Source organism: Leopardus geoffroyi, chromosome C2 (assembly GCF_018350155.1).
Source record: "Leopardus geoffroyi isolate Oge1 chromosome C2, O.geoffroyi_Oge1_pat1.0, whole genome shotgun sequence".
Taxonomy (NCBI): domain Eukaryota; kingdom Metazoa; phylum Chordata; class Mammalia; order Carnivora; family Felidae; genus Leopardus; species Leopardus geoffroyi.
The window spans coordinates 73,558,093-73,582,985 of NC_059333.1; the positions used below are offsets into that span (position 1 = coordinate 73,558,093).

A 24,893-nucleotide genomic window follows, 5' to 3' on the forward strand; every position below is an offset into this window, starting at 1 on the left:
AGTATGAGCTTGAAATATTAAGTATTTTATTCTATTCACTGGCTATGAACTGTCACATTTTTCCTTTTATTAGAGATGTTAATAATAACTAGGATTAATCTATAGGAGCAATTAAACATTATATTCCATTTTACTTGATTAAAGTTTTGATCAATGTAAATTAGTGTAGTTAGCTCTTTTGTCTTTTTTTTTTAATGGCAGAGGAGGAGAGACAGTGTCATACGACATACAGATCTTAGTAATTGAATTTTTTTTCTAGTGAGGTACATTATGATTTTGTTCCTTAGGAAATGTCAAAATTAAGATGAATTTATAGTGTCTTCCCTGAGTGTACAAAAAGATGCTTATGTGAGCAAGTCCCCCAGCAAAAGATAGCAGGGGAACTGAGTTTCAGTAATACACCTGATCTGAACAGTTAATGACCAGAGGAAGTGGTCTCTGACCAAAAAAGTTTTTATGTGCTGTTTTGTTATTTTTAGCGGTTATTATCCTAAGATACAGCAGTTGAAAAGAAATTCCTTTTTTAAAGACCTCAGAAGCATGAAGAGTTTCAGTGGCTATATGGGTGTTTTTCCATTGTGCAGTAAAATTAGTTTTTTATCAAATTCTATAATATCACTATATTATAAACTGTAAGAATTATTATTAGTATAGGTCACCCTACTTCGAATGATTTCTCACAAAACACTTTAGTCACTGTCACAGACTGTTTCCATTGCATGTCATCCCACATGGCAGGGCTGCACCATGTTGTTTATTTACAGGTATTTCCTTTTAACATTTCTAACTAACCTTGTGTCCCAAAGCAAAGAAACCCGGAAGTTCTTCCTTTTCTGGCCTGCCTCTTGATGATTTGCATTTAGAGGCAACTCACTTGGTTTTAAATAGATGCTTATTTAACAGATCTCTATTTTAATGGTAAAGGTGATACCTTTTTTAAGTAGCAAGAAAGAAAACCTAACTGTCTAGCTTAAAAATAGAAAAGCATCTAATCATTTTCTCAGCTTTGGAGAATTAACTTAATTTTTTAAAATAGAAATTCTCAATGTGTCTAAATACAATTTCCAGTGCTTTGCATTAGTATCAATGAAAAGGTAGAATCTCTATCTGCTAATAGATTAATAACTAATGTTTACAATAGAAATCATCTCACATTGAAACTAATTTTAAAACAATGACTCAAATAGTTTTACCTTTCATGCTTGATGAGAATTTTTGCTTCCTTTTATGAATGGCTTTGGCTGTGATTTTTTTTTTTTTTTTTGTAAGTCTTTAGGATCTTTTACTGTTTTAATAAATTAGAATTAGTCAGTATGCCATATATAGCTTAGCTTTTTCTTCTAAAGAAGATTGCAAGTAAATTGTTTGTGTAATAATTTATAAGAATGAGCAGAACAGTATAAATAGGTGAATCATTTTTAGTAATAACTGTGATTATTCTGCTTAGAAATATTTTATATTAAAGTGAGGTCAAGTGAATTGGCGATTATCTCTTGTTGGATATCACTTCTAAATTGATTTAATTTCTTGTTTTGGTTAACAAATCAAATGCTTGCTGAATTAGCTGCAGAAAGGTTGAAAACAAAGCACCATTTATTTCAGTGTTTTACTGTGTACAAATGGATAGTCTTATTTACAACATAAATTTCTTTCTACTTTATAATAGAAGCAGTTCTTTTGGGGGAAAGATTTTAGTTCTTTTTGAGTAACCTCAAACTAAATTTTTACTTTAAAACAATTATTTTTTCGTGATAGCATAAAGGATAACTGCTGTTATCAGGATATAAATTTCTGAGATAAAATGAATCAAAATACAGTAATCTTATTTTCCTAATCTGTGGTTTTAAAATTATTTAAAATTGTTCTTTACTTTCCATAATTATCTCATTGACATCAGTCTATATAAAACAAAACAAAACAAAACAATGTACTTCTCAAAACATAATTTCCAAATGTTTTATTTCTAACAACTGACATAAATTATGTTTATGAAAACCTAATCTATTTTTATTTATTTAGACGCTGGTTTTCAATACAGAACAATCAGCTGGTATACCAGAAAAAGTTTAAGGTAGGTGTTTTGTTAATGAAGTGAAAGCCCAGTGAGTCTTCAGTTTTAGTTCTCTGTTCATCTTGTAAATACTCCTGCATGCAAAATTATCGTTCATTAGTCTTATGTTTAGGTGTGTGTAAGAGGACTCAAAAATGGAAAGTATCAGTATCTCCTTAACAGCAGAGTGGTTTTGAATGCTGAATTCTTAACTTACAGTTTTGAGATGGGTGTTTCTGTGTCCCAGGATTATTACTTTTGTTTCTTCACGTTTCTTTGACCAGCAGTATGACAGGAGCAATACTGCCATTCCATAGTACTATTTTGATGCCGAAGGAAAAGATGCCTTTTAATAAATATCACCTTAGGGCCAAAGGTGATAATATGGAAATGTTAAAAAATGACATTAAAATGTTAGCCTGTAGTAATTGAAATAGAAACCTCTAAATTTGTTAATGTTGTTTTTATACATTTCTTTTCTTGAACCTTATTTTAAGGGTTAGGAATTTTTGTTTATCAGAAAGACATACTAAGATTACATGAGACTTGAGAATGTTAAAACTAATTAAGAAAAAAACTCCATTAGTTAATTGATGACCTGAATTTTACCTGTGAGTCTTTGTGAATGAAGTATACAACTGTACATTTTAAATACTCACTTTACTCTAGAGATACACAATCTGACATTTTATTTGCTCGGTTTTGTGCTTGCAGGCTTATTCCACACAAGCCCTTTGTTCTAACTCATTAGTTCATGGTTTCTTCTGGTCTGATAAACTTGATTTTGAGTTTATATTTTTGTTAAGTACTAGAAAAATGATAGATTCTTTCTCATTTTCTTAGGTATTTAAAGAAGAATGTATATAGGCTTTTTTTTTTTTTTTTTTAGTTAAGACTTGCCTATTAAAGTCTTCTTTTTTGAGGAAAGTAGCTTTTATTATATGTGAGGGGGGACCAGGAAAGTAATGGATATGAAAGAAAAAGGAAGAAAATTAAAATTTATAGGATGCTAACATTTATTGAGCACCTATTAATTAATTACCAAGTTTTAGATTAAGCTCTTTATATATATTTTCACTTAATCCTTGTACAGCCATTTTATGAAACACATAAAATTATGAACAGGACAGAGTTACCTTTATTAGTTGTATCTCTGTTGATAACTCCTATTTTTAATCTTAAATAAGATGAAATATAAATCTTTAAAATTCGACGACCCATTTATTCCAAGTATATTTTTAAGTATGTTATTACTGGTAGTTGTGTTTAAAAACTAAGTTGATAAACCTGGGAGTTTTATTTCCTTATTGTAGGATAACCCCACCGTGGTAGTGGAAGATCTAAGGCTATGTACAGTGAAACACTGTGAAGACATAGAACGACGTTTCTGCTTTGAGGTAGTCTCTCCAACAAAGTAAGTGGTTCTAAAGCATGAGAGTTCCTTTTGTGTTTGTATAGTTTGTCTTAAAGAACTTTACTGAGTAGAGAAAGATTTGTGTTTTACTTGCGATGTTATGTGTGCTGAAGAGGAACAAAGTGCTTTAAAGGTAAATTTTCATAATTAGTGATTACAAGTATTACAGTCAGATGTTTATGTAACCTCTACCCAGTATCATTTTCTTTAAATTCCATAATGATTATTGATGTAGCCATATGAAAACTTTTTAGCTGTCAGGATGATGAACTGAAGTCATATGTCAGATCAATTTCTTTGATAATTATTTCATATTTCTAGCCTATAGAAAAACTTAGTGTTATATTTGGTAAATTTAAAGTTTTTTTTTTAAATGTACAGGAATTTGTGATTTTTTTTTAATAGGCGGTTTATTTTATTGGTACCTTGATTTCTTCATGAATATACTCTGTCCTAAAGATAAATGAAATAAAATATTTCAGTGGAATTACTTTTTGTTAGAAGATTATTAAATAGTGAAATAAATCTTATTATTATTTTGGGGGGTTAATTTAGTGTCTGAGAAAACAATGTTATTTCCTTTTAGAAGTTGTATGCTTCAGGCAGATTCTGAAAAACTGCGCCAGGCATGGATTAAGGCTGTTCAGACCAGTATTGCTACTGCTTATAGAGAGAAGGGTGATGAATCAGAGGTTAGTAAACAATACTGCAATACAAAATGATACATTGCCATAAACTTTTAATTTTCATTGCAACATTATATGATTATAACATTCTTTCTTATGGAGGTTGAATTTTATAAGTGAATGGGGTTTTACTATTAGAATCTAGTTTCAATTTCTCTGTTTCTCTTCACTTTATCAGTTTATTTCAACATATGTTTAATTCAATATTTGAATATGTGTTCTAGATTGACATAAGGTATTCTAAGATAAGTATTTTTCCCCAAAATATTTTATTATTCTAATTAATAAAAATTAGTAAAAAATAAAAGAATAGTAATTAGTAAAAGTCAAAAAACGAAAGCTCAGACTGTCTCTGGGTTGAAGTCTCCCTGGAGAAGATAAGCTGAATGTAGAGTCTTGGGTCCACATAGTCTGGTTTCAGCTTCCCAGTGATTTTACAGATTCTTATGAGCAAGAACACGAGTAAGTCTTGAGAAATGGAATTCACCAATTCCTCTAGTAACTTCTTGAAAATGAGGCATTTGTGAATCCATGCATATCTGAAAATGTCTTTATTTTATCCTCACATTTGTTTGATAGTTTCTTTGAGTGTGAAATTTTTAGGTTGAAAATAATAATTCAGGGGCGCCTGGGTGGCTGAGTCAGTCAAGCATCCAACTTTGGCTCAGGTCATGATCTCATGGTTCGTGAGTTCGAGCCCCACATCAGGCTCTGTGCTGATGGCTCGGAGCCTGGAGCCTGCTTCAGATTCTGTGTCTCCCTCTCTCTGTGCCCCTCTCCCACTCACACTCTGGCTTTCTCTCTCTAAAAAATAAATCAACATTTAAAAAAAAAATTAAATTTTTTCTTAATAATTTTAACAGCGTTGTTTTTCTAGTTTCCAACATTGCTGTTGAAGTCTTTCGTATTACTGACCTCTCTAATTTTCCTGTTTTCTTTTTCTGGAATTTCTGGACTGATCTTATGATTTTCTTATTTTTGTGTGTGTTTTTGCTCTACATTCTGGGAGATTTTCTCAGTTAATCTCCAAAACCTTCCATTGAATATTTTAGTTCAGTCAGCACATATTAACTTTCCAGGAGTTTCTTTTTGTTTGCTGAATGTTTATACATGTAAAGCTGTCTTGTCTTCATTGATGCAGGGTTAGAGCTGTGGTTCTTAAACTTGGCTGCACAGGATGATAACACACGGAATTTTTAAAAATCCCAATACATAGGTCCCACCCCAGAACAATTAAATGGAGTTGGGATCCAGGCATCAATATTTTGAAAACCTTCCTAAGTGATTTCCATGTACAGGCAATGTTGAGAACCATTGTGTCAGAGGTTTTTCTTGGCTATTTGGTAATCTGTTCTGGTTACAAGTGAAGGACTAAAAACCCCTTTGGATGCTCTAAGAATGTAGTTAGGAGTGTGTTGACTATAAGCCTCTCTGAAGTCTGGACCATTTGTTGAAGAACAACCAGCGTTAAGATCTTTGGAATCTTTTCAGCTGGTATGATTTCCCACAAAAGACTCACCAGTCTGCTTCCTAGGAGTCAGGGGTTCCTGGGAGCTAGTTGCTAGGGATCTCAGTATTCAGTGTGTATACGTTCATTTAATCCTCTGCCTTTCACCTTTCAGGTAAATCCCATCTAGAGACTCTTTGTTTTACTTCCTCAGAGAATAAAATAAACTCCTAGTCATTTGTGTTTATGTTAGCTTGAAGTAATTTAAATAGAAACCTCTAAATTTGTTTCCATAATGGCATAGAGTTGGGGAAGACACCTTGGGATCTGACTATTCCTTAAACAGTCATTTCTCCCTCTTTGATTCCCATTTGCCTGGTTAACTGGTATAAATCCTTGAGCCCTTTGAGTATCGTGTAATGTAAATTGATGAACTCAGATTTTTCTTACAACCATCGTAAGATTTGGCCTTGGTCTGCTCGGTTACTGTTCATCCAACTGTCTTCCAGCTTTCAGAATTTTGTTGCTATTATTTGCTTTTCTATTCTCCCTGTTCTTGTGGGCAAATGTCTCCCCCCCCCTTTTTTTTTTTTAACTAAAAACGCAATAGCTTTCTAAAGTAAACTACAGTCCTTATTTCATTTCATACCTAATAGTAATTTCTTAATATCTTCTATTACCCAGTCTATATTCAGATGTCCCCAGTTGTCCTAAAAATGCCTTTTGCAACCTATTTATAAAGTATGATCTTATCTATGACTGGGCATTGCATCTGGTTGTTATGTCCCTAAAGTCTTTCAGTCTACAACAAGGCCTTTTTTTTTCATGACAGTAACTTGCTGAAGAGAGGAGGTTAGTTGTTCCTATAGAATTCCCACTGATACAGTTACATAATAGGTGATGTGTATACTTCACGTTGTAAAAGGAAAGACACAATACTTGGTTATCCAACCATTACTAATGCTAAGATCAGTCTTCTGTGTGAAAATGAAGTGGACACATTGGATTAGAGAGATGACAATATGACTCCTCCACTGTAAAGTTACATTCCCTTTTCCCTAGTCTTTGTTACTTTGTGTAGTAAATCTATTTTGTGTTATGTTGGCCTCATAAGATCTAGTCCCCCATCAACCACTCATGTAATGGTTTTACAGATGAATTTGTGATTTCATTAGGAATTGCAAAATTATAATTTTCTAATTCTGTCATCTCATCTATATCGGTTAACTTGAATTCTTATGTTACATACAGCTTTTATTTATCAGCTGGAATTATTTAGTTACTGTAATAAAATGCTTGATTTTTTTTTCTTTTAATTACCACATTTGGTTAGTTTATTAGCTATCTTAGGTGGGGACAGATAACTAATTTCTTGGGTATCATAAACTCATGGAAATTTGTAGGTACAATCGGTCCCAATTACAGTAATTACTCTTTTTTTACAAAGTTGTTTGGGTATAGTTGACACATAATGTTATATTAGCTTCAGGTATAGAACACGGTAATCGGTACCTCTATCCATTATCCATTAATCATCTTCACTGTACGGCGTTATTCCCACACCATTGACTGTATTACCCGTGCTGTACCCTGCATCCCTGTGACTTACTCTTTCCATAACTGGAAGCCTTTATCTCCCACTCCCCTTACTATTTTGCCCATTCCTCACCCACCATCCTTCTGGCAACCATCAGTTTGTTGTCTATTTATAGGTCTGTTTCTTTACTTGTTTATCCATTTGTTTTGTTTTTTAGATTCTACATATATATGAAATCATATGTATTTTTCTCTGACTTATTTCACTTAGCATAATACCCTCTAGGTCCATCCATGTAGTTACCAATGGAAGGATCCCATCCCTTTTTATGGCTGCATAATATTCCTGTGTGTGTGTGTGTGTGTGTGTGTGTGTGTGTGTGTGTGTGTGTACACACGTATACATATTTTTATCCATTCATCTATCAGTAGATAGATGGGTTGCTTCCATATCTTGGCTGTTGTAAATAATGCTGTGGTAAATGTAGAGCTGCATATATCTCTTAGAATTAGTGCTTTCATTTTCTTTGGGGTAAATACCCAGTAGTGGGATTATTAGATCATATAGTATTCTATTCTTAATTTTTTGAGGAACTTCCATACTGTTTTCTACAGTGGCTGTACCGTTTACATTCCTACCAACCATGCACAAGGATTCTTTTTTCTTCGTATCCTTACCAACACTTACTATTTCTTGTCTCTTTGATTTTAGCTACTCTGACAGGTGTAAGGTGATAACCTCATTGTGGTTTTGATTTGCATTTCCCTGATGAGGCATCCATATTGGTAAGGAAGAAGTTAAACTGTCACTATTTGCAGATGACATGGTACTATACTTAGAAAACCCTAAAGATTTCACCAAAAAATTATTAGAAGTAATGAATTCAGTAAAGTTTTAGATACAAAGTTAATATGCAGAAATTTATTGTGTTTCAATATACTAATAATGAAATGGCAGGAAGAGAAATTAAGGAAACAATTTCATTTACAAATGTATGAAAAAGAATAAAATATCCAGGAATAAACTTTAAAAAAAATGTTAATTCATTTATTTTGAGAGAGAGAGAGAGGGAGAGATGGAGAGAGGGATAATCCCAAGCAGGCTCCACGCTGTCAGAGCATAGCTTGAAGCAGGGCTCACACTTATGAACCATGAGATTGTGACCAGAGCCAAAACTGAGAGTTGGACACTCAACTGAGCCACCCAGGCACCCCACTCAGGAATAAATTTAACCAAGAAGGTGAAAGACCTGTATTCTGAAAACTATAAAACACTGATAAAAGAACTGGAAGAGAAGACAAATGGAAAGATATTCCATGCTCATGGATTGGAAGAATTAATATTGTTAAAATGTTCATACTACCCAAGGCAAGCTACAGATTCAGTACAGTCCCAACAGTCAAAATACCAACAGCAGTTTTCATGGAACTATAACAAATAATACTAAAATTTGTGTGGAATCATAAGAGATCCTGAATAACCAAAGCAATCTTGTGAAAGAACAACAAAGGTAGAGGTTATCAATTCCAGATTTCAAGATATACTACAAAGCCGTAGTAATCAAAACAGTACGGTACTGGCAGAAAAATAGACCATGCATCAGTGGAACAGAATAAAGAGCCCAGAGATAAACCTATGCTTCTATGGTCAATTAATCTATGACAAAGGAGACAAGAAAATATACGATGGGGAAAATACAGTCTCCAATAAATTGTGCTGGTAAAACTGGATAGCTACATGCAAAAAAGAATGAAACTAGACCATTTTCTTATACCATACACAAAAATAATAAACTCAAAATGGGTTAAAGACCTAAATATGAGACCTGAAATAATAAAACTCCTAAAAGAGAACATAAGCAGAAATTTCTTTGACATTGGCCATAGCAACATTTTTCTAGATAGGACATATATCCTAAGGCAAGGAAAAGAGAAGCAGAAGCTAACTGAAACTACATCAAAATTGAAGGAAACCATGACAATTGAAGGAAACCATCAGCAAAATAAAAAGGCAACCTACTCAATGGGAAAAGATATTTGTAAATGATATATCCAATCAGGGATTAATGTCTAAAAAATATAAAGAATTTATACAATTTGACACCAAACCCCCCCCCCAAACAAAAACAAAAACAAAACGCCACAAATAATACGCTTAAAAATGGGCCAAGGACTTGAATAGACTTTTTTTGCAAAGAAGACATACAGATGGCCAATATCAGTATTTCCTCTTTTTAATGTTCAGATTACCACAACTTTGTCCAATAAGGGCTGAGGATAATGCCTTTTATTATCTTTTCTGGCTTTTAGCGAAGTTTTGAGAGGGAACAAAATTACATGTATATCCATATCATCCTGATGAAGAAGCTAGTGGCATTGCTGAAATACCTGTGTTATGAAAAATCATACACTAGAAATTCTAAGGATTACAGGAAAAATCTAAAAATCTGTGTAAATTCATAACTAGAATACTTTCAGGAACTTTAGAATCTCAGTAAAAAATATTAGAACAATTAAATTCATAATAAATTAATACTACAGTATAGATCGGAGTTAACTTTAAAAATTAATGAAGATAGGGGCACCTGGGTGGGTCAGTTGGTTAGACGTCCGAGTTTTGATTTTGGCTCAGGTCATGATGTCACGGTATGTTGGACTGAGCTCCGCATCAGGCTCTGTGCTGACAGTGCGGAGCCTGCTTGGGATTCTCTCTCTCCCTCTCTCTCTCTGCCCTTCCCTTGCTCATGCATGTACTCTCTCTCTCTCTCTCTCAAAATAAATAAACTTAAAAAAATTGATGAAGATAACTTAATGGAAGGGTACAGAAGGGTTGAGACTACTGAGTTTTGGTGACAAAGGCAAAACACATAAAGATCAGAGAGAATGAGTATAATACACACTTTTGAGTCCAAGCACATGGACAAAATGATCCAAGAAGGAGAATAGGGGGATGGGTGTCATGTTTATTCTTGTGTTCCTGGAGGTAGCTGCCCCAGGTTCTGCTGTGCAGTGTACTTTGCTCTCAGCTTCTCTAATTTGGTGCAAAAAATTAGCTTATGGAGGAAAATTGGGAATGAGCCAAAAAGGTTTCTGTATTGTATTGACATCTTTTTCCTATGTGATAATTGCTTATGAGATAATTCACATTATTGAACATGTTCTAATAATGCAGATTTTTAAAAATTTTTGAAATAATTTCAAACTTACAGAGAAGTTCCAAATGTTGTACAATAACTTTACCCCCAAACTATTTCAGAGTGAGTTTCTAAGTTGGTGCCCCATCACCCATTATTACTTTAGTGCTATTTCCCACACCCTAGGACATTGTCCTATAAAAACCATGGTACTGCCATCATAATCAGGAAATGAACATTGAAATATGGCTACCATTTAATTCCAGACGTCTTTAACAATTGTCCCAGTAATGTTTTTTTACAGCAGAAAGATCCAGTCCAGAAGCACAGGTAATATTAGTTGTCACAGCTCTTTAGTTTCCTTCCTTCAGGAATAGTCCCTCAATCTTACTTTGACCTTCTTGACCTTGGTAGTTTTGAAGATAACAAGCTAGTTATTTTGTAGAATGTCCTTTAATGTGAGTTTATCCGATGCTTGCTCGCAAGATTATGCATCTTTGGCAGGTGTATTATATAAATGATGCTGTGTTCTTCTCACTGCATTCTCAGGTGACACATAACTTTGTCCCATTATTGGTGATGTTAACTTTGATCACTTGATTAAGGTGATGTCTGCTAGGCTTCTGTACTGTAACATTCGCTTGGTAGGTAAGAAGTATTTGTAAGGGGAGGTTCTTTGAGACTATGTGAATATTTTTTCCTCATTAAACTTTAATTATTTATTTATTTATTTATTTATTATTTTTTTAAGCTTTTTTTTTAAGCTTTAATTTTTTAAATTTAATTATGTCAGTATAGTTTTTTCAACGTGTTATAATCCATTACTATCATTATTTGTTTTATTGTTTGAATTGGCCCAAACTGGGCCAGTGGAACGCTGGCTTCTATATCCTTTTGATATGTTCTTATCATGTCTTAGTTCAGTCTGAGTTCCTCCTTACTTTCTAGCATGATGAGACGTTCCAGGTTCATCTTGCACTTTCTCTGCACCAGTGCTAATTCTCCAAAGAGTCCTAGTTCCTTTTGGTGGTGAATGGCTTTTAGAAACCAAGATAAAGGAGTATATGTATGTATATACACATATACACGTTTACATCTGTATTTCTTTATATATCTGTTTATACTGAAAACCATTAGTATGCCTCTTGTTTTCTCCAGTTCTAATCACACACAACAGGCTTTGTTCTAATTCTCTCCCTTTCCATATAAATAACCCTTATTCTGCAGTGAGAAAAATATGGCTCACTTTTATTTTTAACATGTTTACTTATATGATCAGTCCCCCTGTATGTAACCAACATCCTTTCTTTGCTGCCACCTGCCCCTACTCAGGCTCTGGACCCTCACACCAGTGCCTTCTTCTCTCTCCTCAGGCTCTCACTTCCCTTGCTGGGAATATAATTATAATTATGTAATTGATTTGGGAGCACCTGGGTGGCTCAGTCAGTTAAGCGTCTGACTTCAGCTCAAGTCATGATCTTGTGGTTCATGAGTGTGAACCCAGCATTGGGCTGTCTGCTATCCGCACAGAGCCTGCTTCAGATCATCTGTCTCCCTCTCTTTCTGCCCCTCCCCACTCACTCTCTCTCAAAAATAAACATTAAAAAAATAATTATTTAATTGATTTGTTCTTTAGTAAAACGACATACGATTTCCAGTTATTCACTGCAGTAATTGAAACAACTTGCTTGCAGTTCATTGAATACCTTGGAAAATTCTGGTACAAAATAATATTAATTTTATTCTTGAGTATTAATAGTTTTGTGTTTATTCCATCCGTCTCTGGTCCTGCATGTTAAATAAGTGTTTCCCTTTCTCTTTGCCCTCATATCTTATACACATGTTCATTTGTCACTTATTTTATATATAATATATATGTATGTTAAATATAAAATAAATGTAAGTATTTATTTATATAAATATATATATTATTTCCAATGTTTATGTTTCTTCTGACAAGACTAAATGCCAATTGATGGAGCTAGCTGTATCTTTTTATCATTAAATCTGTAATGCCTAGAATAGTGCCTGGCTTAGGCTCATAATAAGCCCTCAATTTATTGATTGGAAGGTTTTGTTTGGAGCATGTAATGTGCAGCATAGTATTAATCTTTTTTTTTTTTAAACAAATAATTCTTAATTCTTTTAGAAGCTGGATAAGAAATCATCTCCATCCACAGGAAGCCTGGATTCTGGAAATGAGTCAAAAGATAAATCGTTGAAAGGAGAAAGTGCACTGCAGCGAGTCCAGTGTATCCCTGGCAATGCCAGCTGTTGTGACTGTGGTCTGGCGGACCCACGGTGGGCCAGCATCAACCTGGGCATCACCCTGTGTATCGAGTGCTCTGGGATTCACCGGTGGGTAGGCCTACACAGGGTGAGAGACTTCTTTTGGATAAACACATAGTAAATTATTGTGTCCCATTGGTTAGGGGGCCTTTTCCACTTGCCTTAATTCGACTGCCATTTGTATATTTGTACCTTTTGTAGAGTGGATAAAATTCTGGTTTGCGTAGTGCTTTAGAGGATTTCGTTTTACCATTTACCATTTAAGAACTCTCCTTATTTACGTACATGTTGAGGGCTGTATTAGCGACTATATCCCATTAAAAGAGAAAAGTAATTTGCATATTATGCAAATAGAGACTTGATGGTTTTGTATATTAATATAGTCTTTTTTTTCCCCCTACTTAGGAGTCTTGGAGTTCATTTTTCAAAAGTACGATCTTTAACTTTAGATACCTGGGAGCCTGAACTTTTGAAGGTAAAATAAAATACTTGCTTAAAAATATTTCAGATTTTTACATAAAATGACAGGATTTTAGAATCTCGATTTACGAAATGTATGAGTTTCTAGGGGTGGCTTAGGTGGCTTAGTTGGTTAAGCATCCCTCTCTTGATCTCAGCTCAGGTCATGAGTTCAATTCTGTGTTGGGCTCCACTGGGTATGGAGCCTACTCAAAAAAGAAATAAATAGGGGTGCCTGGGTGCATCAATCGGTTAAGCGTCTGACCCTTGATTTTGGCTTGGGTCGTGATCTCATAGTTTGTGGGTTCTTGAGCCCCACTTTGGGCTCTGTGCTAACTGAGCGGAACCTGTTTGAGATTTTCTCTCCCTGTCTCTGCCCCTTCCTGGCTGGCAGGCGTGTGTGTGCACACTCTCAAAATAAGTAAATATTTGTTTTAAAAACAAATAAATAAATAAAATGTATGAGTTTCTCCATGCTAACAATAAATTGTATTGGAACGCATCTGAGGCTACTTTGGCAAATCTGGTGTTTCCTTTTGGGTTTTTTTTTAAAATCGCTAAGTTTATGTAACGCTCTTAACTGCAAATCACTTCTTCTTTTAAGGAAAACACATTCCTACGTTTTTATGTTTTCTCAAGGCATGATCTTCAATTTATGCCTTAATTTTAATCCTTTAAAATTATATAAATTTTTGTTAAAAGTATAAGATGTATTAGTGCACTCCCTAATGGATTGGTATAGCATGTTGTTATCATTGAGCCATTTTAGCATAGGACCTTTTACAAATTTACGTTTCACAAGATAAGTGGTCCAACTAAGACATCCTTTATCCTTGTGTAAGGACTCATATCTATGGAAATGCCATAAGTAATTTAAATCACAACTGGGTTTCTGGTAAGATTTATAAAACTCATATATTGGTTAATGATATATTCCTTTTAATTCCCGTCATTTGGTTTACCATATTGTAGAAAAATATATATTCATTTAGAGATTATGATATATTCTGCATTTACTTCTGTCTGAAAATTGTGTTCTTTTTTTTAATGTTAGTTTTATTTTTGAGAGAGACAGAGAGATACAGTGGGAACGGGGGAGGGGCAGAGAGAGAGGGAGACACAAAATCCAAAGCAGGTCCCAGGCTCTGAGCTGTCAGCATAGAGCCCGATTTGGGCCTGGAACTCACAAACCATGAAATTGTGACCTTAGCTGAAGTTGGACACTCAACCGACTGAGCCACCCAGGCGCCCCGAAAATTGTGTTCTCAATGTACTTGTATTTTTTTTAATCCATAGATAAACTGGTGATCCTCTCAATTATGGAAAGTACAAAAAAAATCTGCTTTGTGGACTTATTGTGTAAACATCTGGATGAAAGTGATAAATTAGTTGCTAAGGTAGAGCCCTAATTAGATAGATTGTATTAATTGTTATGAATTCAAAGGAGAAGAAAGTGGGGGAATGAGAGGTAGAAATCTAATTTCTGCATCAGTTTTGTAGATGTGAACTTATTAATAAGTTCAATTTTTAAAATTTGGCTGAAACATAGCTAGCTGTCTTGTACATTAAAAAAATAATTGAGGGGCACCTGAGTGGCTTAGTCAGTTGGGTGTCCAATTTTGGCTCAGGTCATGATCTCATAGTGCGTGAGCCCCACGTCGGGCTCTGTGCTGACAGCTCAGAGCCTGGAGCCTGCTTCGGATTCTGTGTCTCCCTCTCTCTCTGCTCCTCTCCCACTCATGCTCTGTCTCTCTGTGTCTCAAAAATAAATTTAAAAAAAACATTAAAAATTTTTAAAAAATAATTGAAAATTTTAAACAAAATATTTTGCAATTCTTTTTTTTTTTTTAAGTCCATTTATTTATTTTCAGGTGGGGGGGGGGGTGGTGGGAGGAGAGAGAGAATCCCAAGCAGGCTCTGCGCTATCAGCACAGAGCCAGACGAGGTGGGGCTTGATCTCGAGAATCCTGAGATCATGACCTGAGCCGAGATCAAGTGGCAGATGCTTAACCGACTGAGCCACCTTGGTGCCCCAGTTTGCAATTCTTATATATAAAATATAAAGAGAAAATAGTGTACTTCCATAAAGAGAAAATAGTGTACTTCCATTTTGAGGTGTTTAAAACTTAACCTGTTTGGCCTCAATCTTCTTTTTTCATTTAATTTACCAAGCATTGTGAATAATCTGCAGCATTGTGCTAACCATAGTTGAGGGACTATGAGTGAGGAGAGACCTTTTCCTGTATTAGTGGCAGTCTTCTAGGGGGAAGTATTCTGGTAATAGCAAAATGATGATATTGCTCTTAGTTCCTTGTCTCATTTTGTTTTAACTTCAAACTTTGTGGGATCAGCATTTGCAGAACAGCAAAAGGAATGAGTTACCTGTATTTGCTTTAAGGACTGTTACAGTATTTTTAGGAATTTGTACCTTATTTTCCTATTTTCCTGCCAAACAGCTTATGTGTGAATTGGGAAATGATGTTATAAACCGAGTTTATGAAGCTAAAGTGGAAAAAATGGGAATAAAGAAACCACAACCAGGACAAAGGTACTAATTTCAATTGTCTCCATGTGTTACCCTTTTATTTTTCATAAGCAGGAATATAGCTATGATTTTATTTCACTATAACTGATATGTAATATTGAGACAGACTGTTTAGAAGAGAGCATTACTGCTTCTGTTAAAATACGGCAATCTTGGGGCACCTGGGTGGCTCAGTTGGGTAAGTGTCCGACTCTTGGTTTCGGCTCAGGTCCTGATCTCATGCTTTGTGAGTTTAAGCCCCATGTTGGGCTCTGCACTGACAGCATGGAGCCTGCTTGGGATTCTCTCTTTCTGCCCCTCCCCTGCTGTCTGTTTGTCTGCCTGTTTCTCTCAACATAAAATAAAGAATTAAAAAAAATTTTTTTAAAAAGATGGTTATCTCTTTCTTGGGTATGTGTTAGATAATTATTTGTTATTGATTAGATAATAAACTATAGTCTCCAGATGACAATCTCAAAAATTAAGTCTCTACATAGACTATAAAAGCTCTTAGCAGTTAAAGTAGACCAATTCTGTTATTGGCAGGGGTTTAAAAAGAGATAATCTGTTCATTAATGTCTCTAAGGATCAAGTTTCTATTACCAACAGTGAATAATTTTACATTGTTTAACTTAGTACAGTAAATATCTGTGAAACACATACTTAATAAATGGCATTATGATGTTAAAGAATTAAAGGTGAAAGGGTAGCTTCTGGTAGGGGAGAGTACTTAGTTGCTATGTTTGAATTATACTTCCAATTCTATATGTGGAGGCTCTTTGAATGAAGTGGCTAAGAGTGCCTTCAAGGTACATAATTAATTTTTATTGTTGATGTTGCTTTTAGTTTTTATGGTTCTTTATTTTTAGCACTAAAATTTTATTTGCCATAATCCTATGTTGGGATTTTATGTTTGACTAAATCTGTATGTATAATCAATACTATTTTAAAGTTATTGTTGTCTGCACTAATATCATTTAAATGAGATTATTTGGTAAAGCATGGCTGAGTTATTTCAGACCTTGAAATATCCTTCTATTTCAGCCAAGGACTTAACCATTTCAAAAGGATATAAGTAAGAAAAGGTATAAAACAGACTTGGTATTTTATGATTGTATCATAAAGTTTAAAATGTGACATATTTGCTTCCTCCTTAGTTAGGAATGCTGTTGTTTTAAAGTAGTTGTCTTAGGAAAAATTATGGCCATCAATAGTGATAGTTCAGTATGTGACATTATCTATTGCAGTAAAATGAAATTAATTTCCATAAATTTTTATAGTTTTCTTGGTAACGGTTTTCATTTTAAAATGCACAAGGGAACATGTATAGAAATGAATGAGCACAGAAATTAAGAGAATAGAGAGTACCATGTTTATACTTGTGATTTTTCGTTTAGTCTATTGTTTGTATTTCATTTGAACATGAGATCGTAGGTTATTAAATATTTGGAAGGGAAATATGTTGCATAATGTCACAAATTTAGTTTTAACTTGTAATACATTTAGTGACTTTTTTTGAGATATTCAATATATAATGGCTTCTTTTCAGCCATACTAAGAGATTAAGCAGAACATCATGACATTTTTATGTATACCAGACAGGAGAAAGAGACATATATCAAAGCAAAATATGTGGAGAGGAAATTTGTGGATAAATATTCTATATCATCATCACCTCCTGAGCAGGAAAAAAGGATTGTCTCCAAAAGTTGCGAAGAAAAGAGGCTGAGCATTTCTAAACTTGGGCCAGGTGACCAAGTCAGAGTACCTCCCCCAAGTTCAGGTATTACAGCTTACTTGTTAAACTGAAGTCGCTTTCTTCATCTCTGAATTAGTAGCCACTGTAGATTATTTAAATGCTAAAAGACCTGTTTCCTTCTGCATATTGTAAGGAAAAATTGGATTTCTATGTCTTTAAAATGGTTAAATTTAAATAGCATCTTGGTAACTCACATTTCTAGGTAATGTGTATATTCTAGGGAATAAAACTGCTTAGAGTGCAAGGGGAGATGGGAATTATAAATCTATCATGGCAACAAGCCCTAAATATCTGATTAACTACCTAATATCCTTCCTATTTTTTTCCTCCTAAATTTTTCCCAGTAACGTTTTTTTCCTGCCCTTTTCCCTTCTTACGGCCTGCTTTGTGCTTTGCTAACTTGCATGTCCTCAGTGGTTGCTGTAAATAGCGACGAGGCCAGGCGGGAGTCTCTGTTCTGTCCTGATGAGCTAGATTCACTCTTCTCCTACTTTGATACTTCTTCAAAACTACGTAGTAGTAAGTACTACTCTTGTGGAGCATTCCAAGTCTGTGCCAGTGGTCATTGTGCGGTGTGGCCATTTCTCTAGATGTTACCCATTGTCTCAGAATTACACATTACTTACAGTCATAATAAATTAAGCTCTTCACCACCCCTGACATATGGGGTAATGAGATGTGTTGCGACTCTGAAGATAAGTTTATTTTCAGGCTTTGTGATTGATTCATATTTTGATAAGCTAAGTGTTCAAAAGGATTAAAATTGTGTTAAATGTATTCTGATGGTGGCTGAGTTCATGTTGATGTATTATCAGAACTCATTTTAAAACCTTGTTGTTTGGAGTAGATGGTTTTCTAATGGTGTGAACTTTAATCACTAGCTGATTTTTCTTTAAAACAGTTAAAAGTAATGATAGTGGAATCCAGCAGATTTCTGATGATGGAAGAGAATCTTTACCCTCGACAGTGTCTGCCAATAGTTTATATGAGACTGGTGAGTTTTGGTGAAATTCAGTGTTACTTAGTATTGTTTGCTGAAAAATGCATGTGGTTAGTGCTTAATCTTGATTAAATAGTTTCTAAAGGAAGTGGTTAGCCTTTTAGAAGGTATTGTTAAATGAGAAGGCGGATTTGGAAGTTCTCTCCTAGCTGTACATTCTTCTAAGCCTCATGATACGGGCTAAAAGTGCCTACTCAGTTGCTAAGTATACTTTTTAGTCCACATGAACTGTATGTTTTATTTATTTTATATTTATATTTATATATTTATATTTATTTATCTATTGTGGCTATCTTATCAGGAGAAAGAGATTAACAACTCTCTCCCCATTATATTTTTCTTTGGATCTGTACTTTCTTCCTATATTTTCTCCTTCATGATTCCCATGATTTTGGTCTTACAGAATATTCAGGGTAGTGAGCATTTTCTGAATTACTTGAATTGCTTGTACTATAACTTATGATGATATTGGACCATCCTAGGCATAAAGTGAGGTTTGGTCTAGTAGTAAAATTCTTCATGGATTTTTACCATCCTCTTTAAATCCAGGCATATAGGAATATACCTAATTTTAATCTACTACAGTGTAATTAACCTCCCATTGCATATCGGCAGGACCACAAAGGCCTAGTATACCAATGGATGTCTTTATAAGAGAAGTTTGACTGTTTGGGGAGTCATCAGGGAATAATATATTTTTGTGAAAACCTCCCATTAGCTCATTTTGTTAAATTAGTGGTTACTTTTACATCTTTTACATTGTGGTACATTGTAGTAAGGGCTCATTTAAAAAAATGTGGTAAATAGAGAAATACAAATATCATATGACTCCACTCATATGAGGACTTTAAGAGACAAAACAGATGAACATAAGGGAAGGGAAATAAAAATAATATAAAAACAGGGAGGGGGACAAAACATAAGAGACTCTTAAATATGGAGAACAACCAGAGGGTTACTGGAGGGGTTGTGGGAGGAGGGATGGGCTAAATGGGTAAGGGGCATTAAGAAATCTAGTCCTGAAATCATTGTTGCACTATATGCTAACTAATTTGGATGTAAACTAAAAAAATAAAATTTAAAATAAAAAATTTAAAAACATTTTGTTATGTATGTGGTAAGACATACATAACATGAAATTTACCATCTTCACCATTTTTAAACGGACAGCTGCATGGCATTGAGTTTCTTGACCCTTGTGCTGCCGTTACCACAATGCAGCCACAGAACTGTCTTCATCTCACAAAACTGAAACCCTGTACCTCTGAAACAATAACTTCCCATTCTCTCCCTTCCTGCTCATTTTTACTGATGTATTTGTTTGCTTTACAGAAGGAGAAAGGCAAGATTCTTCTGTGTTTCTCGACTTTAAACATCTTAATCCGGGACTCCAGCTTTATAGGGCTTCATATGAAAAAAATCTTCCTAAAATGGCTGAGGCTTTGGCTCATGGTGCAGATGTGAACTGGGCTAATTCAGAGGAAAATAAAGCAACACCACTTATTCAGGCTGTATTAGGGGTATGAATTCATACATTGTAAAAAAATCATAATTCATTCTGAACATAGCTTTAGCATCATTTTTTGCTTTAAGAGATGGGTTGGAAAGTAGAAGAAAATGCTAGTAGTGATTTCTGAGTATCGCTGTGATTACGTAAGGTCAGGTTTTTTTCTCAGTGGAAGAGAATTTTGGTAATGAAAGTAGTGTCTTTTGCTAGATCACACTGCAAATTGAATCCCTGTTAGAAGTCATTCTTGGCGGGGCGCCTGGGTGGTTAACCGACCGACTTCCGCTCAGGTCATGATCTCACAGTTTGTGAGTTCGAGCCCCGTGTCGGGCTCTGTGCTGACAGCTCAGAGCCTGGAGCCTACTTCAGATTCTGTGTCTCCCCCTCTCTCTACCCCTCCGCTGCTCGTGCTCTGTGTCTCTCTGTCTCTCAATAATAAATAAATGTTAAAAAAGAAGTCATTCTTCGGAAGAAAATAATTTATCATTTCTCTGCTTTCACTGGGGAGTATTTTCTCTTTTGGGAGAAAATAAAACAGAAAGGCTATTAGAGTAAAGATCTGTTTTTAATGGAAATATATTACTGTTTGCTTTTTGTACATTGTTATCTTCTTTTTTTCTTCTAAGGGTTCTTTGGTGACATGCGAGTTTCTTCTACAGAATGGTGCTAATGTGAACCAAAGAGATGTGCAAGGGCGGGGCCCACTGCACCATGCCACTGTCTTGGGGCACACAGGGTAAGCTGTTGAGCTTGCATATTTAACTAGATTTTATTTGAAAAATTATTTTGAAATATCATTTTGCTTTTTCTTAGGCTAAGGTCATTAAGTAGAGTTTGTAAAATGATACCTTCCTGTGACTTATATTGTCATGATGGAATTTCAAATTTTAAAAATCTCCCGCAGAAAAAAGCTACTGTTACTTTTCAGAAAAGAACATTGCAAAGCTTATTTTGAACTTTACTTGCCATTTATGTAGATCAGTTTTAGTATTTAAAACTGTTACTGAAATTATGGTGATTTTTTTCAGACAACTAAGTCTATGTATGTATTTATGCATGTTCACATATTTATATACATAGCATGTGCAGTTGGGGAGAATTTTATAACTTTGGACATTTTAGTTTTCTCACAGGGTACCTAAAGTCAGACTTTAACTTTTAGCTTGTGCTATTGACATGGAGGCTTCTGAAGCAGTATTTAGACTCACAGAACAATAAAGCCTTGAAAATTACTTTTGTTGTTGTTGTTGTTGTTGTTGTTGTTTGAAAATGGAATTTCTAATAGAAGGTACAAATGAAGTCAAAATGTTGACCTTAAATGAAAAATTTGTGTCATAGATGATTGTTTTTAAATAAAATATCTCAGGATATCCAATTCTTATTACCCCAATAAGCAAGAAGCTGGGTATTTTTTTTTTTTTTATGTTTATTTGAAGCATCTTGTATTTTTTAAAGCATTTTCTATTCTTATCATAGTTTGCTTTGCTTCTGTCAGCAAAGAGATACTGAGTTCAATGACTTCATCATACAAACTTTTGGATACTTAAAAGTGATTGTATTTGATTCATCTGTGTATTTTCTTCTTAAACAATCATTCTTCCCATTTTACTTCATAGACTCCATTTACTCATTCTGTCATATTTTTTCATTTTTGTCAATTTCTTCAAGTTATCAATATTTGTGGAGGATTACCCTCTTTGCTGTTGAATTATTGTTGGTGTAATGTTAACGTTGCCTTGGCTTCCTTCTTTCCCAAATAATGACCTTAAGTGATGGTGTTTTGTTTAAGTTCATGGAAATATATGTACATCTTTTTCTGATATTATTTGAGGATAGGGACCATAATTTATACATCTCACCATCCTACGTAGCACCAAGTTAAAAGGGGAAAACACCTTGAGATTTGTAAAATGGTGATCATGGTAAATTTTTATTGTTCAATAAATAGTTATAGAATGAGTCAAGAATTTCCTAATGAAATGCTATTTCTTTAAGTGAGATGGTGCTTTTAATTTTTTTATGGTGAATACTAATATTTTTTTCTTATTGGCCATATATTAAAAATACTGTTTCCTTAAACAGGCAGGTATGTTTATTCCTAAAACGAGGTGCCAATCAACATGCCACTGATGAAGAAGGGAAAGACCCTTTGACTATAGCTGTGGAAGCAGCCAATGCTGATATAGTGACCTTGTAAGTGTCTTCTTTTTCCTTGATTATTTTTCAGACAATTGTAGTACTTAGTTTCAGTGTAGTACTTAGGTTCAAACATAGTTTCATGCATAGGTATGAACTATAAACTTGATTGTTTAATGTGTACCATGTACCTTTTTAAGCACATTTAATGTATTACATATAGGAACTTATTTGGCTCTCACAGCAACCCTATGAGGAACATATTATTAGCCTTATTTTATAACAATACCACGCCGCAGATAATTTGAGAAACCGGTAGCTCATGGAGCTGGGATTTGAAACTAAGAATTTTGGCTCTAAAACCCATGTCCTTAGCCACTTTTTAAATCCTGCATGACCAGTAGGAACAGAAAACCCATGTCTTCTCTAAAACGGATTCTTTAATTTTCACTACAGTACTAGGGCAGGGGGTGGATTGGTACAGTAACAGGCAATTATTCTGTTCAAAAATCTGCATTTATTCTACCTTAAGAGTTAGAGGATTATAAGTAGGGAGGACAGCTGCACTGGTGTTAGCAACTTTTGCAGTTGCATTGCCTTTGGGCAGTGATGCTTAGGGATCCGTTTGTGCTTATTTTTTTTAAGGAGTTGTTTACATGAATACTCTATCTTAAGATAAAAAATACCTGTTTTTTAATGTTTGAATACAATTGAATATGATCTGTTAAAGAAAGACTTTTGAGATCTTAATTTGATTTTCATCTTAGATCAAAGTTGTTTGTTTACCCTGGAATCTAAAAAAGTGATTGCCACTTACACTTTATTGTGATGTAGGAAATATGTTGTATGAAGTCACTTACTCGTTCTGTTCTGTGTTGCCTGAAACCCAGAATTACTGATCCCCTATTACATGAGTATTGATAGTTTCATTCACACTACTGAGTCTCAGTCACCTACAAAGGGAAACTTTCCCAACTGCCTTGAACTCCTGAGCTGCCACTGAGAATTCTTGACTTGTCATATATCACTCCTCCCTGATCCCTGCCAAATTAAAACACAAGGCAAAACAGTAAAACATGCTTTCTCTGCACTCAGTGTCCTTTCCCCACTGGAGAGGTTATTGTAATTGTGGAGACTATTGGAGGAAAATTTAGAACTATTAAATTATTATAGATTCACAATTGGAGAAAGAGAAGTTATTAAAGAAAAGATAGGAATAACATAGAGAAAGGAACCCTGGATGCAGCTTCCCAGGCAGTTCTTATAATAATGGCCCCTTTACCTCAGAAATATCTGTTCCCAAATTGTCTAAATTTTCTCATTTTACTTTGTGTGAAGACTTCAGTTTCATTTAATAATTTTTTAAAGTAATGGTCCTCTCTGAAAAGTCCAAATGCCAAAGAGAGACCTAAGGCGCTATTAATTCACACAGTGGTTATGAAAAGAGATGGAAGGGATTGGTAGTATTTTGGAGAAAGGGAAAGCTCATGTCAGATGCTGCAGTTGCCAGAAGTGCACGTTAGAAGAGGGTGATATAAGTCTTGGTGGGCAGTGCACCCACTGCCTGAAGGTGGGTGGCCCCAAGGACAGACAAATAGTGAAAAGTAGGAAGGGGCACTGAAGGTGACATTTGCCTGTTTCAAAATTGTTTAAAGTTAGTACAAAAATGGAAGGAAATTCTTGTCTTCTTAATCCAGTGCTGTATATCTTCCTGCTGCCAGGATGAATACCCCACGAGAGAGTGTCTAACCGAATGGTAACCTTGGTAAAATCTTAGCAACCTATGGTCATTTAATACATCAAAATACGTTTCCACTATTTAGACATAACACATGCCATTTACACTTTTGGAACTACCTCACCTCAGGGTGAAGCCGAATAAACTTAAATCGTACAGTAGGACATTCCATACTGTAGAAGCAATACTTTGAACAGTTGCTGGAGAAGCCGGGGAGTCTCTGAAGTCAGGAAGTAAGCTCCTGGAGGTGCTCCAAAGGTCCTGCTTAAACAGTGATGAAATGTATTTGTTAGAAATCTTTTATTGTCAGGGCACCCAGCTGGCCAACCCAGCTGGCTCATTTGGTGGGCAAGCATGAGATTCTTGATCCTGGGGTTGTACATCTGAGCCCCAGTTTTGGTGTAGAGATTACTTAAAAATAAAATAGTTAAAAAAAGAAATCTTTATTATATTCTCTCATGAGAATTGTATAAAGGGAAACTAAAACTAAAACCCCATCTATTATAGTGGTAAACACTAGGAAGAGAAAAAAGAGAAAAAAGTGTGTTTTATCTGCTTATACATTTCATTGGTTTGTGGTTTCATTACATACTTCATCTAAAAATCCTTTCCTTTGATTTTAGGTTACGTTTAGCAAGAATGAATGAAGAGATGCGGGAATCAGAAGGACTTTATGGACAGCCAGGTCAATATTCTACTAATAACCATACTGAAATGCAGTATAAGAAATGCATTCAGGAATTTATTAGTTTACAATTGGAAGATTCATAGTTCTTTAGCAGACTGGCTTAATATTCTGGAGTTTTTATAACTTACTTGTAAATTGTGAGTTGTTATGTATTGTACTTACTGAATTCTCGGGAGCAGCTAACTCCCGAGCCTTTAGAAGTCCGTAACTATTCCTATTCCAGTACACATTTACTTGCTGTGTTCAGCTTTGGCTGCTGACTTCTTTACCTGCTGTACAGATGTCTTCCATATACATTCCAGTGACGCGGATGGAATGGTGACCTATATTTATACCCTCACAGCAGCACAATGGTCATTTTCATTTTGGAATTCTCTTTAGCTGTCAAGTGAATATAACAGAATTGTTTTCTTTTTGTTATTCAGGGAATTTCTATGAATTGCGTTCAGGGAAAAATACAAATCACCATGTGTTTGGCATATAAAAAGTCAGTATGGAAAATGCCTAGAAAAAAGTTTATTGAATT

At 34.7% G+C, this 24,893-nt stretch overlaps 1 protein-coding gene across 13 annotated transcripts in view; it reads left to right on the forward strand.

The window, feature by feature from the left end:
- Window positions 1-24,893, forward strand: part of ACAP2 (ArfGAP with coiled-coil, ankyrin repeat and PH domains 2) — a 151,290-nt gene that overhangs the window by 120,397 nt on the left and 6,000 nt on the right. For 8 of the 13 annotated variants that reach the window (XM_045502535.1, XM_045502533.1, XM_045502532.1 and 5 more), the window contains 13 exons: window positions 2,020-2,071; window positions 3,364-3,464; window positions 4,051-4,156; window positions 12,417-12,625; window positions 12,962-13,031; window positions 15,472-15,563; window positions 17,138-17,322; window positions 17,713-17,817; window positions 18,200-18,292; window positions 19,631-19,818; window positions 20,432-20,541; window positions 21,888-21,998; window positions 24,303-24,364. In XM_045502535.1, coding sequence (XP_045358491.1) covers window positions 2,020-2,071; window positions 3,364-3,464; window positions 4,051-4,156; window positions 12,417-12,625; window positions 12,962-13,031; window positions 15,472-15,563; window positions 17,138-17,322; window positions 17,713-17,817; window positions 18,200-18,292; window positions 19,631-19,818; window positions 20,432-20,541; window positions 21,888-21,998; window positions 24,303-24,364 — 1,484 coding nt within the window. The remainder of the gene's footprint in view (window positions 1-2,019; window positions 2,072-3,363; window positions 3,465-4,050; window positions 4,157-12,416; window positions 12,626-12,961; window positions 13,032-15,471; window positions 15,564-17,137; window positions 17,323-17,712; window positions 17,818-18,199; window positions 18,293-19,630; window positions 19,819-20,431; window positions 20,542-21,887; window positions 21,999-24,302; window positions 24,365-24,893) is intronic. The other 5 variants (XM_045502542.1, XM_045502539.1, XM_045502538.1 and 2 more) reach the window with 2 other exon arrangements.